At 42.3% G+C, this 19,308-nt stretch overlaps 1 protein-coding gene and 1 pseudogene across 12 annotated transcripts in view; one reads left to right on the top strand and one right to left on the bottom strand.

Moving 5' to 3' along the window:
* Positions 1-19,308, bottom strand: part of DNAH12 (dynein axonemal heavy chain 12) — a 191,444-nt gene that overhangs the window by 93,260 nt on the left and 78,876 nt on the right. For 11 of the 12 annotated variants that reach the window (XM_061396580.1, XM_061396577.1, XM_061396583.1 and 8 more), the window contains 4 exons: positions 14,560-14,669; positions 10,649-10,832; positions 10,374-10,514; positions 376-459 (listed from right to left, as the gene is read on the bottom strand). In XM_061396580.1, coding sequence (XP_061252564.1) covers positions 376-459; positions 10,374-10,514; positions 10,649-10,832; positions 14,560-14,669 — 519 coding nt within the window. Of the gene's footprint in view, positions 1-375; positions 460-10,373; positions 10,515-10,648; positions 10,833-14,559; positions 14,670-19,308 lie in introns of those variants that run through there. The other variant, XM_061396586.1, reaches the window with a different exon arrangement.
* Positions 3,885-5,116, top strand: LOC133235638 (tyrosine-protein kinase CSK-like; annotated as a pseudogene).

The raw sequence follows: 19,308 nt of genomic DNA, 5'->3' as shown, positions 1-19,308 counted from the left end.
TGGATCAAACGCTCAAACATTGTCCCACATCCTCTTCCTCTACCCATTCCTCGCTTGGGCACTTGCCCCCTCCTTATTCTTAGAGCACTAACATGTACCTCTATATCAGGAGATATATATATATATAATATATTAGCATGCTTCTCATCCTCTCTAAATGAGCATACACTGTCTTATTCATCTTTGTATTTTTTGTGCCTAACTCACTTTCTGACACATAATAAAAACGATTTATTCCTGAAACTAACACAACACTGTAAATCAACTACACTCCAATAATTTTTTACGATTTAATAAAGAAACAATACAGAACAAAAGACTTATGACTCAGTGAACAAACGAATAAACTAGTATTATAATAAATTATGAACTTACTGAAGCCTGGGAAAGGTCCATTGTTTCAAAGATGAGGCTCATTTGAGGGGACATCTGAATGATTTCTCCACTCATAAGGCAAAGCTGAAGGCAATGATTTTTCAAAAGTTTATTTTAAAAAATCTAAAACTTCTCAGATAGAAGTTTATTCTACTTATTAAAGTACCTCCTAGGATATAACCCTAGGAGGAAGTCTTAGGATGGAAGTCTTAGGATGGAAGCCAGAAAAATCTTAAATCTAAATTCTAAGTCTAGCTCTGTCTTCTCTCATATGAGGAGGGGAGACGGGAACTACATGATATATTGAAAAAACTACAAAATCCTATACTAATGTCAGTTTTTGTTATTAAAAATTACATGAAATACTACAGATTTTATAGTTGTAAGACTTTTTATTAATAAAAGAGAAATATAAAAAGTAGAGAATACTATGAATATTCATATACTCATCTTGTAGAGTTAACCAATGGTAACATTTTGCCATATTTGCTTTGTCTTTTTAAAAAGTATTTTAAAGATCATTACAAATATCATGGCATTTCACATCCAAATAAGTCAATATTAATCTTTTAAAATAAGGATTTTCCTGTATAACCACAATAACATTATCACATCTAACACAATTACCAATGATTCCTTAATATCATCTAATACTTAGCCAATACTCAAATGTTCTCAGTTGTGTCAGGAATGTCTTTTCAACTGATTTATTCAGACCAAAATTGAATCAAGGACCGTGCATTGGATTTGCAGTCTCCTCTGGGTCTCTTTATAGAGAGACCTTGGCTTCCCCGTTTATAATTGTCATTAACTTTTAATAATGTCTCCTATCTATACAGCTCTCTCACTCGTTGACTCCTACTAAATTTGCTCTTTATTTTCAGAGATTTTCAGTCCCCTGTTGTTTTCACTTCTTTCATTAGGTAGCTTCTGTTCTATGGTCCAGCATTTCTAGCATCCTCCTGTCAATATATTTAAAGTCTTTCTGTATTTCCAGTCTAGCAACCTGAACTACACCTATATCTGGACCTAATCATATCAGAAGGAACTAGGGCCATAGGCCCTGAGAGAATTAAACCTATACTAAATCATCCCCTACCTATGACTTTAAGACAATTGAGAAGATTTTAGGGAATCACAGGTTACTGTTGCATTTGGATTCAGGGTTATGGGGAACTTGCCCGGCCTTTGTATAAACTTTGTACGCAGGTCAGGAAGCAACAGTTAGAACTGGACATGGAACAACAGACTGGTTCCAAACAGGAAAAGGAGTTCGTCAAGGCTGTATATCGTCACCCTGTTTATTTAACTTATATGCAGAGTACATCATGAGAAACGCTGGACTGGAAGAAACACAAACGAATCAAGATTGCCGGGAGAAATATCAGTAACCTCAGATATGCAGATGACACCACCCTTATGGCAGAAAGTGAAGAGGAACTAAAGAGCTTCTTGATGAAAGTGAAAGAGGAGAGTGAAAAAGTTGGCTTAAAGCTCAACATTCAGAAAACAAAGATCATGGCATCCGGTCCCACCACTTCATGGGAAATAGATGGGGAAACAGTGGAAACAGTGTCAGACTTTATTTTTCTGGGCTCCAAAATCACTACAGATGGTGACTGCAACCATGAAATTAAAAGATGCTTACTCCTTGGAAGGAAAGTTATGACCAACCTAGATAGCATATTGAAAAGCAGAGACATTACTTTGCCAACAAAGGTTCGTCTAGTCAAGGCTATGGTTTTTCCTGTGGTCATGTATGGATGTGAGAGTTGGACTGTGAAGAAGGCTGAGCACGGAAGAATTGATGCTTTTGAACTGTGGTGTTGGAGAAGACTCTTGAGAGTCCCTTGGACTGCAAGGAGATCCAACCAGTCCATTCTGAAGGAGATCAGCCCTGGGATTTCTTTGGAAGGAATGATGCTAAAGCTGAAACTCCAGTACTTTGGGCACCTCATGCAAAGAGTTGACTCGTTGGAAAAGACTCTGATGTTGGGAGGGATTGGGGGCAGGAGGAGAAGGGGACGTCAGAGGATGAGATGGCTGGATGGCATCACTGACTTGATGGACATGAGTCTGAGTGAACTCCGGGAGTTGGTGATGGACAGGGAGGCCTGGCGTGCTGCGATTCATGGGGTCGCAAAGAGTCGGACAAGACTGAGCGACTGATCTGATCTGATCTGATCTGATAGCTTCCCTAGTGGCTCAGATAGTAAAGCGTCTGTCTGCAATGCAGGAGACCTGGGTTCGATCCCTGGGTTGGGAAGATTCCCCTGGAGAAGGAAATGGCAGCCCACTCCAGTATTCTTGCCTGGAAAATCCCATGGACCGCGGAGCCTGGTAGGCTACCGTCTATGGGGTCGCAAAGAGTCGGACACAACTGAGCGACTTCACTTCACTTCTGGGTCTCTTTTAATCTAAAACATTCCTCTTTAGTCAAATATGTAAAAAACTGAATTTATCAACTGTGTCTTTTCTGCCAAATAACTATCTTATTCATTATTATTAAAGCTATTCTATTTTCTCAGTCTCCTTGGCTTCCATGTTTGTTATTGTCATTAACTTTTAATAATGTCTCCCATCTATACAGCTCTCTCACTCGTTGACTCCTACTAAATTTGCTCTTTATTTTCAGAGATTTTCATTCCCCTGTTGTTTTCACTTCTTTCATTAGGTAGCTTCTGTTCTATGGTCAGCATTTCTAGCATTCTCCTGTCAATATATTTAAAGTCTTTCTGTATTTCCAGTCTAGCAACTTGAACTACACCTACATCTAAAGTGCTTAGATTGGTAGAGAAAATCTCACAGAGGCAGATGTCAGCACTAAACTTAGAATTCATGGTCTTAAGTCTATCGGGTTCTCCATAACACCCAGATATGCGTCTTCGTTTTCCTAGGCAGCTCTCTTTTCCATTTTCCTTGATGGCTAATTTAAATCTTCCCCTTTCTCCAGTGTACAAAGAACCACGGTCTACCGCTTCACAAAGAAAAAAATAAATCGTCCAAAGGATTTGTCAAATCTTCCAAGACGTCGGCAATTCAGGTTGCCGCGGTGTCAGGGCCACACCCGGGCTTCCTGTCTACCACATCCCAGCCAGCCTATGGCGGCTGGGCCCCTTGGCCCTCATCCAGATGCCGGGGGCAGCCCTGGGCTGCCAGAGCGATGTCCCCAAGTCCAACCACTGTGGTTTGCGGCCCAGCTACATTGTTTACTAACCCGAACTCCCTCCCAACCCCCGTCCCCACCCCCGCACCTCTCTTCCCTCCTCCACCAGGGCACAGAGCCATCCCCCTGCCTCTGTCTGGCTGTCTCTCCTCCCCTTTCTTTCGCACACAGACTTCTTTGTACCGCAGCCCCCAGGACCCCTGTGCCCCTCCCCACACTATGGACTGTTCCACAGGCCACTGATGCTGCCCGCAATGAGGGGGCCGGGACGGCAGCGCTCTTATGGTACCAAGTGACAGGTCCACCTTCCTGTGACTGGGGGAACGCCAGATGTAATGAGAAGATGTCAGCAACTCAGGTTGCCTGGCCCTCTCATACAGACTATATTGCCAAGTACAACTTTCACTGCGCTACCAAGAAAGACCCTCCCTTAGGCAAAGAAGACGTGCTCAGCAAGTGGCTGTCACCAAGGACCCCAATTGGTACAAAGCCAAGAATAAGGCGAGCCACAAGGGCATCGCCCCAGACAACCACGTCCCGAAGCTGGAGGGCATGAAGGCAGAGGCATGGAACTCAGCTTCACGGCCTGGTTCCACGGCCAGACCGTGCGGAGCAGGCAGAGGAGCCACTGTGCCCACCAGACAGGCCTGTCCTGATGCGGGAGACCACCAGCTAGCCCCAGGCACGCCACCGCATCCTGGACCAAGCCAGCAAACTCAGCACCCACGAGGACCTCAGGCAGCTGGAGGAGCACTGCACCTCAGATCAGAGGGACAGGCCAGACGTCACGGAGGCGCTAAACAGGAAGGGTCTGAAGCTGGTGCAGACCACTGGGAACCGAGAGTTTGGAGGCGTGATGCTGGGCAACTACCGAGGGAACGAACAAGGTCGCCGTTAAGAATGACGCTCCTGTCCGGGCCTTCCGGGCTGAAGCCTGGGTCCTGACGCAACTTCAGCGTACACCTGGTGCAGCTCCTGGGCCTGACCGGAGAGGAGGAAGGCGGGTCTACATCGTCGCCGAGAACACGGCTGAGGGGTCCTGGGGGACTACCTGTGAGGGCTCGGTCGGTACTGGGAGGAGACTATCTCCTCGAGTTCTTCCTAGACGTCAGCGAGGCCGTGGGACACCTGGAGGTGCTGGTGTCCGAGGGACCACGTGGCCCAGGTCAGCGGCTCCGGCCTCACCGAGGCGGCCTCCAGCACCCAGGACACCCGCAAGCTGCCGATCCAGAGGGAGGCCCCCGAGGCCCTGACAGAGAGGAAGTTCTCCACCGAGTCGGACGTGTGGCGTTTCGAGATCCTTCTCTGGGAAAAATCTACTCTTCCGGCCGAGTGTCTTACCCAAGAATCCATCCCTGAAGGACGTGGCCCCGCGGCTGGAAAGGGCTACCAGACTGACAGACGCCCCCGACGGCCGCCCGCCCGTCCATACGAGGCCATGATGCACTGCGGGCACCCGGACGCCCTCGCACGGCCGTCCTTCCCGCATTTCCGAGAGCAGCGGGAGCGCATCAAACCCACGAGCTGCACCTGGGACTGCCGGCGTCTGCTGGGGCCCAGACCTGTGGGGGCTGAACCCAGATAGACCGCACAGCCAGCGCCCCCACTCGCTGGGCCCAAACCCGAGCTGAACCCAGCAGCAGGCCAGTGGGCCTCTTGCCTCTGGCCCCCGGAGACTCCGCCGAGGCCCCGCACCTTCTCTCAGGGACCCACTGGTGGGGCTTTGGGAGCCAGGCCCCGGGGCCAAGAAGGGAGGAGGCTGAGGCGCAGTGGGCAGACGCCCTAGCCCTACCGTGGTCAGGCTCCCCCTGGCCTCCCATCTCTCACCTTCTTACCGTTTTATTCCTTTCTTTTCTTTTGAGATTTTTTTCCCCCGTGTTTTTATTATTTTTCAAGATAAGGAGAAAGAAAGTACCCAGCAAATGGGTGTTTTATGAAAAGTATGAGCCTTATTTTTCCTCCTCTGCCTACGAGGGTTGGGGAGACTAGGCCCCTGTTTACGGATCCATCACCCGAGCCTCATTCCTTGCCCCACGTTCTGTGTCCAGGTCGCCTCTATAGCACCATGTCTGCCCTTGACCAGGTGCACTGTTGGCATGCTCCACATGCAAACGGTTCGTTAGGGGCTTGGAGTCCCTGCCACCCACCCACTGCCTTGAGATGGAATCCTAATAAATCACTCCATGAGGACATCGAGAAAAAAATAATTTGCCTTCAAAATTTCCACTATTAAAGCCACACATTCACCTTTCCTGCTCCCCTCTCATCTGATATGAAACAATCCTTCCACCAGGCTCTGAGTCCTTCAGTTCAGTTCAGTCACTCAGTCCTGTCTGACTTTGCAACCTCATGGACTGCAGCACACCAGGCCTCCCTGTCCATCACCAACTCTTGGAGTTTATGAAAACTCATGTCCATTGAGTAGGTGATGCCATCAAACCATCTCATCCTCTGTTGTCCCCTTCTCCTGCTCTGCCTTCAATCTTTCCCAGCATCAGGATCTTTTCAAATGAGTCAGCTCTTCACATCAGGTGGCCAAAGTATTGGAGTTTCAGCTTCAACATCAGTCCTTCTGATGAACACCCAGGACTGATCTCCTTCAGAATGGACTGGTTGAATCTCCTTGCAGTCCAAGAGACTCTCAAGAGTCTTCTCCAACACCACAATTCAAAAGCATCAATTCTTCAGCACTTAGCTTTCTTTATAGTCCAACTCTCACATCCATACATGACCACTGGAAAAACCATAGCCTTGACTAGACGGACCTTTGTTGGCAAAGTAATGTCTCTGCTTTTTAATATACCGTCTAGGTTGGTCATAACTTTCCTTCCAAGGAGTAAGCGTCTTTTAATTTCATGGCTGCAGTCACCATCTGCAGTGATTCTGGAGCCCCAAAAATAAAGTCAGCCACTGTTTCCACTGTTTATCCATCTATTTGCCATGAAGTGATGAGACTGGATGCTATGATCTTAGTTTTCTGAATGTTGAGCTTTAAGCCAACTTTTTCACTCTCCTCTTTCACTTTTATCAAGAGGCTTTTTAGTTCCTCTTCACTTTCTGCCATAAGGGTGGTGTTATTTGCATATCTGAGGTTATTGATATTTCTGCCAGCAATCTTGATTCCAGCTTGTGCTTCCTCCAGTCCAGTGTTTCTCAAGATGTACTCTGCATACAAGTTAAATAAGCAAGGTGACAATATACAGCCTTGACATACTCCTTTTCTGATTTGGAACCGGTCTGTTGCTCCATGTCTAGTTCTAACTGTTGCTTCCTGACCTGTATACAATTTCTCAAGAGGCAGGTCAGGTGGTCTGCTATTCCCATCTCTTGAAGAATTTTCCACAGTTTATTGTGATCCACACAGTCAAAGGCTTTGGCATAGTCAATAAAGCAGAAATAGATGCTCTTCTGGAACTCTCTTGCTTTTTCCATGATCCAGCGGATGTTGGCAATTTGATCTCTGGTTCCTCTGCCTTTTCTAAAACCAGCTTGAACATCAGGAAGTTCACGGTTCACATATTGCTGAAGCCTGGCTTGGAGAATTTTGAGCATTACTTTACTAGTGTGTGAGATGAGTGCAATTGTGTGGTAGTTTGAGCATTCTTTGGCATTGCCTTTCTTTGGGATTGGAATGAAAACTGACCTTTTCCAGTCCTGTGGCCACTGCTGAGTTTTCCAAATTTGCTGGCATAGTGAGTGCAGCACTTTCACAGCATCATCTTTCAGGATTTGGAATAGCTCAACTGGAATTCCATCACCTCCACTAGCTTTGTTCGTAGTGATGCTTTCTAAGGCCCACTTGACTTCACACTCCAAGATGTCTGGCTGTAGGTGAGTGATCACACCATCGTGATTATCTGGGTTGTGAAGATCTTTTTGTACAGTTCTTCTGTGTATTCTTGCCACCTCTTCTTAATATCTTCTGCTTCTGTTAGGTCCATACCGTTTCTGTCCTTTATTAAGCCCATTTTTGCATGAAATGTTCCCTTGGTATCTCTAATTTTCTTGAAGAGATCTCTAGTCTTTCCCATTCTGTTGTTTTCCTCTATTTCTTTGTACTGATCTCTGAGGAAGGCTTTCTTATCTCTCCTTGCTATTCTTTGCAACTCTGCATTCAAATGGGTATATCTTTCCTTTTCTCCTTTGCTTTTTGCTTCTCTTCTTTTCACAGCTATTTGTAAGGCCTCCTCAGACAGCCATTTTACTTTTTGCATTTCTTTTTCATGGGGATGGTCTTGATCCCTGACTCCTGTACAATGTCACGAACCTCAGTCCATAGTTCATCAAGCACTCTGTCTATCAGATCTAGTCCCTTAAATCTATTTCTCACTTCCACTGTATAATCATAAGGGATTTGATTTAGGTCATACCTGAATGGTGTAGTAGTTTTCCCTACTTTCTTCAATTTAAGTCTGAATTTGGCAATAAGGAGTTCATGATCTGAGCCACAGTCAGCTCCCAGTCTTATTTTTGCTGACTGTATAGAGCTTCTCCATCTTTGACTGCAAAGAATATAATCAATCTGATTTCGATGTTGACCATCTGGTGATGTCCATGTGTAGAATCTCTTGTGTTGTTGGAAGAGTGTGTTTTCTATGACCAGTGCATTCTCTTGGCAAAACTCTATCAACCTTTGCCCTGCTTCATTCTGTACTCGAAAGCCAAATTTGCCTGTTACTCCAGGTATTTCTTGACTTCCTACTTTTGCATTCCATTCTCCCATAATGAAAAGGACATCTTTTTTGGGTGTTAGTTCCAAAAGGTCTTGCAGGTCTTCATAGAACCATTCAACTTCAGCTTCTTCAACATTACTGGTTGGGGCATAGACTTGGATTACTGTGATACTGAATGGTTTGCCTTGGAAACGAACAGAGATCATTCTGTCGTTTTTGAGATTGCATCCAAGTACTGCATTTCAGACTGTTTTGTTAACTATGATGGCTAGTCCATTTCTTCTAAGAGATTCTTGCCCACAGTAGTAGAAATAATGGTCATCTGAGTTAAATTCACCCATTTAGTTCGCTGATTCCTAAAATGTCAACGTTCACTCTTGCCATCTCCTGTTTGACCACTTCCCATTTGTCTTGATTCATGGACCTAACATTCCAGGTTCCTATGCAATATTGCTCTTTACAGCATTGGACTTTACTTTCATCACCAGTCACATCCACAACTGGGTGTTGTTTTTGCTTTGGCACTGTCTCTTCATTCTTCCTGGAGTTATTTCTCCACTGATCTCCAGTAGCATGTTGGGCACCTACTGACCTGGGGAGTTCATCTTTCAGTGTCCTATCTTTTTCCCTTTTCATTCTGTTCATGCGGTTCTCAAGGCAAGAATACTGCAGTGGTTTACCATTCCCTTCTCCAGTGGACCACATTTTGTCAGAACTCTCCACCATGACCTGTCCATCTTGGGTGGCCCTACATGGCATGGCTTAGTTTCATTGAGTTAGACAAGTGTGATCAGATTGGCTAGTTGTCTGTGATTATGGTTTCAGTCTGTCTGCCCTCTGACGCCCTCTCTCAGTGCCTACCGTCTTACTGGGGTTTCTCTTACCTTGGATTCAACTAAACTGATTAACCCTCTCTTCTGAATCATCACTATTTCTTGTCTTTTTGCTTTCCCGGTTAGTCCAATCAATATGACTGAATAATAAACAAATGACTAACCACCTATAATAAAGTACTGGAGTATATGTTTGAATGTTAATTAAACTAGTTTGCTTACTTAGTAGTATAATTATTTCATTTAGATATAAAAATAAATTGTGGTATATTGATACAGTAGAATACTAATACAGATATTAAAAGAATAATAAAGAAATAAAATGGAACTACAATATTAATATCATAGATTGTTGTATTGACCAAAAGAAAGAAAATATTATATGGTGTGATTCTATTTACATGAAGTTCAAGAACTGGCAAAACTAGGTTATCACAGCACAAGTTAGAATAATGATTGTGCTTTTGGGAAGATGTACAGATTGCATAGGGACTTAAGTGAACCTTGTAGGGAGCAATAAATTTAAGGTATTTTTATTTATATTATGGTCATCTGGGTGTAGGCGTATGTAAAAAAAATCATAGATTCTAAACTTTGGTATTCATTTTACACATTATATATGTTATCTCTCAGTTAAATATAAGACTTCCATTTTCTTATTTTTTTTAAATCTCACAGGTTCTAAGGTTATGTACCACATATAAACACTGAAGCAGTCTATGTTTTCAAAAAAGAAGGGTTTTTGTTTCCTTCTAAAATATTAAACTGACTCGATGGATGTGAGTCTGAGTGAACTCCGGGAGTTAGTGATGGACAGGGAGGCCTGGTGTGCTGCGATTCATGGGGTTGCAAAGAGTTGGACACGACTGAGCGACTGAACTGAACTGAACTGAACTGAAAACATTAAAGTTCTATAAGAAGCCTTAAGACTATAGTCACATAACTTATTATCACCCATTACATTACCATGCCTTCCTGCTAATGTAGTAGTTTTAATATACTTGTATTCTAATTAAAAAAAAAAAAAAACTAAGCAAAGAATTTACCACAGCATAGTTTTCATTGAAAAGATAACTTATAAACTTTTTCAATTTGCTGCATCCTTCATTTTAAAATTTTGGGATTTAGTTGTTGGACATATAACATGCTTAACCATGTCTGTATCTGCTTTGTTTTTTCTAATTGTGGTAAAAAAAAAAAAAACACACATAAATTTACCATGTTAACCATTTTAGGTTTACCGCTCAGTAGCCTGACATGACTTAACAGCAGCGTTAAGTATACTCACACTGTGCATCTGTTTCACTTTTAATCGTGATGGCTTACCTTTTTATTATCGTCCAGTACTGTGTTCATGCTCTCTATCCACAAAGTGTCAATGGGACCATCAAATACAACCCATTTCCGGTCAGGTGTTTCTGATAAGGCAAATTCTCTAAAAGTGTTAGCCACAATACCATCAGTCCACTGAGGAGGAAAAAAAGGAAGAGTTGGAAAGCTTCCCTTAAAAAACTATAAAGTGATAACATAAAAATATTTCAAATTTCTTGGCTTAATGTGCATTGTCAGTAAGAGTAGAGAATGTTTCTACTGTGGATTACCTCATGGGACACTGGGTCAAATTGTCCAAAAAGTTGGCCCATAGTAATGGATTTGGGGTTTACAGTCCTATAAATGACTTTTTCTTCCTCTCCACAGCCACGTTCATTCATAAGAGTTAGAGTATCAGCCAGCATATGCAGAACTTTTGTTTTACCAGCAAAAGGCTCTCCTACTAACATAAAACTATGAAGGAAAAGAAGTCATTATATCAAAAATAATGGTAAGTTAAATTATTTACCTATATATTTGTATATAAATTTTCACCCTATAATTACTACATATAATTTTTGAAATTATATTACTTTGGCTTAGATATAAGGTGGTTATATTTAACTGATCTCTAAATCAAGTTCTCAATATTAATACCTTTATCTACAAAAGAGAATAAAAATTTTCCAAATGAAAATGGAAACAACTGCATACTTAAGAAAAAAAATTTAATGACTTGAGGTTTCCTAAGCAGGGAGATGGAGAGGATTCACTTTTCCTCATTTTCACTTGCTACAGTGCTCTTTGTCAAATACCTCTGACTCTCCTCTCTGCTGGCACATAGTAGGCTTCCTTGCTCTCTTTTAGGACTACTAGGTGACTAAGGTGTAATAAATGGAAATGATGAGTGTTACTTGGTAGAGGAGAGATAACTGCCCATAAGGGACCCTACAGAGCTCTCTCTTTTCCCTCTAGCAATCTGTGACCCACAATGTTGAGACGTTGGCTGCTCCAACATCCTGGGAACTAAATAATTATGATGAGCAGAACCTCCCTGTTAAATTATACTGAAAACAGTATGATAGAGAAATACACCTTTGTTCTCAAGTCACTAAGATTTGGGTACAGATTGTTTCTCTGTAGTCCATCCTTACTGATAGAAATTGGTACCTAGAAGGGAGAAAGGTATTCTTGCCATGATAAAAAAAAAAAAAAAGAGAGAGAGAGACTAAAATAAGGGGCACTGGCTTACAGGCTAAGTTGTGGGTGGCAAATTAACTGTTAACAGAGGCTAACGACTGGGAATTAATGCTATGCTGTGGAAAATTCTGAAAGAGATAGGAATACCAGACCACCTGACCTGCCTCTCGAGAAATCTGTATGCAGGTCAGGAAGCAACAGTTAGAACTGGACATGGAACAACAGACTGGTTCCAAATAGGAAAGGAATACATCAAGGCTGTATATTGTCACCCTGCTTATTTAACTTGTATGCAGACCACATCATGAGAAACGCTGGACTGGAGGAAGCACAAGCTGGAATCAAGATTGCTGGCAGAAATATCAATAACCTAAGATATGCAGATGACACCACCCTTATGGCAGAAAGTGAAGAAGAACTAAAGAGCTTCTTGATGAAAGTAAAAGAGGAGAGTGAAAAAGTTGGTTTAAAAAAAAAAAAAAAGTTGGCTTAAAGCTCAACATTCAGAAAACTAAGATCATGGCATCCAGTCCCATCACTTCATGGCAAATAGATGGGGAAACAGTGGTTGACTTTATTTTTGGGGCTCCAGAATCACCGCAGATGGTGACTACAGCCATGAAATTAAAAGACGCTTACTCCTTGGAAGGAAAGTTATGACCAACCTAGACAGCATATTTAAAAGCAGAGACATTACTTTGTCAACAAAGGTCCGTCTAGTCAAGGCTATAGTTTTTCCAGTGGTCATGTATGGATGTGAGAGTTGGACTATAAAGAATGCTGAGCACCGAAGAATTGATGCTTTTGAACTGTGGTGTTGGAGACGACTCTTGAGAGTCCCTTGGACTTCAGGGAGATCCAACCAGTCCATCCTAAAAGAGATCAGTCCTGGGTGTTCATTGGAAGGACTGATGTTGAAGCTGAAACTCCAATACTTTGGCCACCTTATGCAAAGAGCTGACTCATTTGAAAAGACCCTGATGCTGGGAAAGATTGAGGGCAGGAGGAGAAGGGGACGACAGAGGATGAGATGGTTGGATGGCATCACTGACTCAATGGACATGAAGTTGCGTAAACTCTGGGAGTTGGTGATGGACAGGGAGGCCTGGCGTGCTGCAGTTCATGGGGTCACAAAGAGTCGGACACGACTGAGCGACTGAACTGAACTGAATGATCAAACATTTGGTAAATTTATCCCCTGAGATAATCTGGGAGATAGATAAATAAATCTGTTGAAATTGTGGTTTTAGGGGGGAAAGATAGTAAACAGAAAATTATTAGTATATATTGGCAGCTGAGGGATGCATTTAACAAGGAACTACAAAAGGAAATGAGCTCAGGAAAATATGGCCAGTTTGCAAGCTGGTATGAAAGTAGAGAAAAGCTGAGAAAAGAGACTTGAGAGACTGAATGAGGTGATTTATTCTCATCTGCAACTAGTAAGAGATAAGTTGAGAAAATCTTTGAACAACAAAGATCAACTTAGCCTAGTATCAAAGACCAAATCAAGAGCAGGGCCATTGTATCACTTCATTATAAGATACGAAAGGTTAATATGGTTCCCAGCAATCATTTCCGGATGGTGAAATAATTTAGGGAAAACAGATTAAGGATGTGGGCCCACCAACTAAGTCAGATAGGTTCGAGGATACTACAAGGACGTTTAGAAAGGTATGACTTAATAAGGACCACTCTGGTGGCTCCTGGCACACCTGGAATCAAATGGAAAAAAAAGCTTATTAAATTTCTGAGAGAGTTGACGGACAAAGAAACCGTGAGTCTAGGCTAAAAAACAATTTGAATGTTTAAGATGTAAAAAAGACTCTTAGTTACTGAATGCATGAGGGTTGACTGTACTAATTCCCTCTATTTTTACATATGTGAAAATTTATATAATACAAAGAGCTTTTAAAAAAAAATCTGCCTTTAAAAAATCATGACCTTTGAGACCTTTGATCTTTGACCTTTCTATAGGTAGAGAGCTGGCTGAAAACATTTTTCAGCTCTCAAGGAAATTTTCTCTATTATCCACCTCACATGTGACCAGGGAAGAAAATGGAGATGGGAGACCCCTCACAAGGTTGAACCAAAGTCCACAGAGGACAGGTTCCCAGAAAACCCCTCTTGGGGAGCAAAGCCAAACAGAAGTATACCCAGGTTTTATGGGGATCTCAGTTTATACAATTGGTAGGAGAGGCTGTCTCAGGAGGAAAAAAAAAAAATATATATATATATATATATATATGTAATTATGGATACAAAATGGCCAGAGCCACTTAGTGATACCCTTTACAATAAATTATGTATAAAATGATTCTGATTCCCTGGAAGGGCCTTCAGTACAAACTACTGAAGTACTCTCACAGTCAGTCTATCTCTGGGATTAGGGTCCAACATGCCTTACTGAATTTCAGAACTGCTACTGCCAAATATTGGCTTTGTCTGTTCAGTTTCTGAATGTGAGTATTTGCTGTGGTAATCATGTTCTGGTAAACCCACTATTCTAATACTGGATGTGTGCAGGGCAGATACTTGTTTTTCTATTTTTAGATCTCTGGAGCAAGAGGAACAGCTTCCAAATCTGATACAGAGACTATCACACATCATCTAGAGATTCCAGACTTTGAGTCTGGTTCATTGATTGGAACTTTCAGGTTGCCTCCCTGGGAAAGTAAAAGTGTATTTAATATTCATGAAGTAGAACAAATAACATATTTGATGATCAAAGGGGAAAATTGTGGAGGGTCATTAGTGCTACATCACTGACTGAATGAGCACTCCTTTCCAATCTTTTTAAGACATGTGGCATGAGAGAGAAATACAGCGTTGTTTTTAAGTTACTGGAATGGAGACTGGCTGGGGTAGAGTGGGGGTAGAGGGTTGCTCCCTACTGCACCTAGCAAGATCTGCTGACTCTTTTGGTTTACAAATTTTAGTTGTTTTAATAGTTTAACTTAAAAAATAACAGCTAACTATGGCATCTAACTATCTATAATCTTACCCGTGTCTAACAATCATCATCTCATATGTCTGAATCATTTTTTCAAGAAAAAATTTAACAGGCTGAAGATTATGTACTTTGCAGGCTTCATGAGCACATTCCAAAAATTCCTAAAAGAAAAGAAAAATGGAATGCATTTCTACAAAATGCTATTATAAGTCATATCATTCATGTCTTATAAATATAGATTTTTCATTTAGAAATAATAAAATTGTATCTTCTTATATTTGTAAACTATTTCTTAAATCTTTTTTTACTTAAGAAAGGAAAAAGTAGAATTAAAATACTTTAAAAAATTAGTGTTCCCCATTATAAGTTATCAATGATCATGGCATCATAGCATTGGGTGTATGCTTCATGAAAACAACTTGTCTTATTAGTTTTTCCAGAATTTCACTTTTGATTAGGATATAGAAGGACATGCCAAACAATCCTTCACACTATGGTAAACAGAAACGCACAGAGGTTACAAAAATTATAAAAACTGTAAACACACAGGAGCATTTTAGATACACGTAAGTCTAAAGGAACTAAATTTCAGAAATGGCAAACCATTCCAATATTCCTGCCTAGAAAATTCCACTGACAGAGAAGCCTGGTGGGCTACAGTCCAAGGGGTTGCAAAGAGTTGGCCACGACTGAGCAGCTGAGCACTGAGCACAAGTCTAAAGGAACTAAATTTCAGAAAGGGATGAGCCTTTCACACAGACCAGCTGCTAGTTTTACTTCTAGAAGCAAGTACAGACAGGTAGGCATTGGTCTGACCTGCTATACTGCAGAGGGAGTTTGCTGAAGTAAGGAGAAATTGACAGATATTTTAATGACCATGTAGGCTCCTGTGACGTATAAATCTGGAGGAGCTTCAAATATAAAGCTGGTTTTTCCACTGCCTATGCTTTTGCTGAGTGTGAACTGACACAAGAAATCAAGGACTTAGCTACAAACCCCCCACAGAAAGAGATTTTCTTAGTCTTCGGATGTTTTTATCCCAAAATGCTGCTAGAGGAAGGATCCTATCATAGACTAGGACAATTCTCACTCTAAAGACGTTTGAAATCAGAGATAGACTAATGATCAATACTTGTGCAATAAGACTCTGGCTCAGGTCAACTCTTGGTTGAAAAGATCAGCAGCTCAACCTAGCTATCTTACAAAGGAAAAAAACATGGTTTTCCTACAGGAAAATACTACCAGTTCACCCTCTTACTTTCTACTCAATTTTCAACAGTCATAAGAAAAAATAGCTGTTGATCAGTAGGGGGAAAAAACATAGTAAATAAAATAACTCACAGATTACTCAGGTGTCGTAATTAGCTGACAAAAAAATAAAATGACTTTTATAAATGTATAAAAGAACATAGACAATATTACAAAAATAGATGAAAAGATGAAGAATTTAAGCAAAGAAATGAGATCTTTTAATAAAGTCAAACTGGATAAAATAAAGCTGAAAAAAATAAAATTGATAAAATTAATGGTCCATTGGAGAGGCTTATTGGTAGACTGAACAAAGGCAAAGAAAGGATCATGAATCTTAAAGACAAGTCAATAAAAGTATCCAAACTAAAGCACAGATAATAAAAGCAATGAAAAAACAGAAATAGATTGTAAGAGACATGTGAGACAATATAAAATAGTCAAAAATATTAATTCATGTAACTAGAGCCCCAGGGGAGAGAAAATTGGGTAGAACAAATACTTTAAAAGACAATAAGAATTTTCTGGAGAAAGAAAGTAATACACAGATAGCAGAAGTGCAGCAAATACCAAGCAGGATAAGTACAAAATGAACAAAACTTGGCACAGAGTCAAGAACGGAAACAGAGAAAACATTTAAAGCAACCAAAGGAGAAAGAACACAGTACATTCAGCAGACACAAATAAGAAAAAATAGTGGACGTCTAACCATAGCAATTCCCCTGGGACCTGGACCAACCCTAGACTTGAGCAGAGTCCGCTCCCAAAGCAGGACTGGAGTGGGATTGAGGCTGCTCAGGAGGACGTGCCAGCAAATGAGCCCCGCTTCCATCAGAACTTGGCGGGGCGTGCCCTCTGAATGAAACCACCACCGCAGGATGCAGGTGGGGCCTTTTCACCTAAGCCGAGCCTCAAGCCGCCAAAGGACGTGGAGAGGCGTGCCTGGAAGAGCTCTGAGAGGCGTAGGGCTCCAGGGCTCCAGGGGGGCTCTGGTCCCTGATTACAGCCAGCTTGCTTACAGTCGCCCCACCAACTGACACTCAGGACCCTCAGCATAACACTTTTGCAGGGCTTGGGGTTTGACTGAGGTGGTCGGGAGGAGGCGAAGGGGTAGAGGAAGAGGGTCAGAGGTAAAGAGACACAAGCCCTTGGGCACCTTCCACTCTCCTTGACAACCCAGGAAGGATGGCCCAGTGAACAAAGTGGGGCATGAAGAAGTGCTGCCGCCTTGTGGACATTTTCTGGAACTGCAATGAGAAGACATGGCCTCAGAGTACTTCAGGTTCACAGGATTGGGGATGCAGATGACCTCCCCCACCAAGAAAGGTCCTAATGAGGCACCTAATGAAAACCTAACTCAAAACAGAGCTGACCCTCCACATGCATATTTCAACAGCCACATTCTCTTTGTCACAGAGAAAAATCACCTGAATGAAAATGCTCAGGATCTCTAAGGAGGAGAAAGACCCCAAGACAAAGACACCCAGGCATCCTCTGGCAGCAATCATTACAAAATCAACACTTCGAAAAAGGCTCCCCGGGTCTGGGGAGTGGAGTTGGGAAAGAATAGGGAACTCTCCAATGCTGAGGTGGGACTGTAAACTGGCAACAGTCACTCTGGAGAACAGTGTGGATGTTTATTTAAGAAAAGAAAAACGGAGCTACCACAAGATCGTGTATCTCTTCCCGGAAGGATACCCAGCGAAAAACATCCTTGCAAAAGTCACAGGCACTGTAATGGTCGTGTCTGCATTATTTACAATAGCCAAGGCAGAGAAACAACCCAAGTGTCTGAGGACAGATGAACAGAGAAAGAAAGCATGCCACCCATACTCAGTGGACAGTCACTCAGCCCAGAAACACAATGAAAATTGTGCTGTTTTAAGCAACTCAATGGACCAGAAGAGGCTCACACCAAGTCCAGTGAGGCAGACAGAACACAAGTATGACTGATTTCACTTACAGGTGATATCTAAAACATGATCGAAACCCATTAGTGTCCCACACAAAAATCAGGCTCACGGGCTTACACATGAAACATACCATTGCCAAGGCATAGATGGGGAGGTTGGCAGGGGGAAGCAGGGAGCAGGATCAATGAGGAGGCCCCAAACTACTGGAAATGCACATAAAAATATATCATAGCCGAAGACCCACAGAAGGGCCCAGGAAATTTAACTCAACACTCTGCAATACCATCATGGGATGAGAATCTGAAAATTATAGGTACAGGCCTATGTAGAAGTGAATCAAGGAGGTGAAGAACTCAAAGAGAACGATGCATGTCAACTCCACTGCAACAGACCATCCAAACAAACAAAACAGTCATAAGAGCAAAAAATGTCTATTCTATTCTCCTGGACCTGAGTCACCCAGGCTGGTTTCTTAGACCTAAGTAGACTCGGCTCCCAAAGCAGGAGTGGTGTGAGTTTGAGGCTGCTCAGGAGGTCATGCCAGCAAATGATCCCCACTTCTACCAAAAGTGCCGGGTCCCTCTGAATAAAACCACTGCTTCGGCATGCAGGTGGGCCCTTTTCAGGTAAGCCAAGACTCATGCCTCCAAAGGACAGTGGAGCAGCATGCCAGGAAGATCTCTCAGAACCTTGGCCCTCCAGAGCTCCTCGTGGTGTGGTCCCAGGTAAAGCCAGTTTGCTTAGAGTCACCCTACCTACTGACCCTAATACTCTTGGCAAAATGCTTTTTCAGGGCTTGGGCTTTGGCTGAGAGGGGTGGGAGGAGGCGAATAGGTAAGGAAGAGGGGCAGAGGTAAAGAGACACAAGCCCTTGAGTCTTTGTTCTCCTCCCCCCTCTCCCGCCCCCGCTCCGTTCTCATTTACCATCAGGAACATGACTTTGTCTAAAAGGCTCAGTCTATTTTCCAGATTGGGAATGGGGAAGTACTCCCATCTTGTGGCCGTTTCTCATAATAGCAACTTGACTCCCTGTTGCTATCATAGTTAACATCCACAAGATTTGCATTGCTGCAAAGAAATAATACCTGCCCCTGAAGAAATGTCCTCACAAAGATCATGGAAAAAGAATTTTTGAATGGGCTGGCTTTCAAGAAGAAAATTCAAGAGGTATATTTTATTTATACTGTTGTTATGAAAAAAGCCAATGAAAAGCCAATTATTAGACAATTGCAAATTAAAATCTGCAACGAGTTATCAACTGACTCCAGTTAGAATGGCCATCAGAAAGTTTCCAAACAGCAAATGCTGGCGAGGGCACGGAGAATATGCAACCTTTGTACACTGCTGGAAGGAATGCAAATTGGTAGTGCTGTGAAGTACAGTATTTTGGTTCCTTCAAGAAGGAAAAACAAAGGTATCATTTGATCTGGCAATCCCAATTCTGGGAGAATACCCTGAGAAAACCATAGTTCAAAAAGGTACACACACCCCAAAACTCACTGCAACATTATGTAGAATAACCAAGACACCGAAGCATCTTAAATGTCTACCAAACTCTGAATGGATAAAGATGTGGTCCATATATTTAATGGAATATTATTTGGCCTTAAAAAAGAATGAAATCATGTCATTGCCCCAA

Source organism: Bos javanicus, chromosome 22 (assembly GCF_032452875.1).
Source record: "Bos javanicus breed banteng chromosome 22, ARS-OSU_banteng_1.0, whole genome shotgun sequence".
Lineage (NCBI taxonomy): Eukaryota > Metazoa > Chordata > Mammalia > Artiodactyla > Bovidae > Bos > Bos javanicus.
This window is presented reverse-complemented; position numbering and strand designations above follow the sequence as displayed.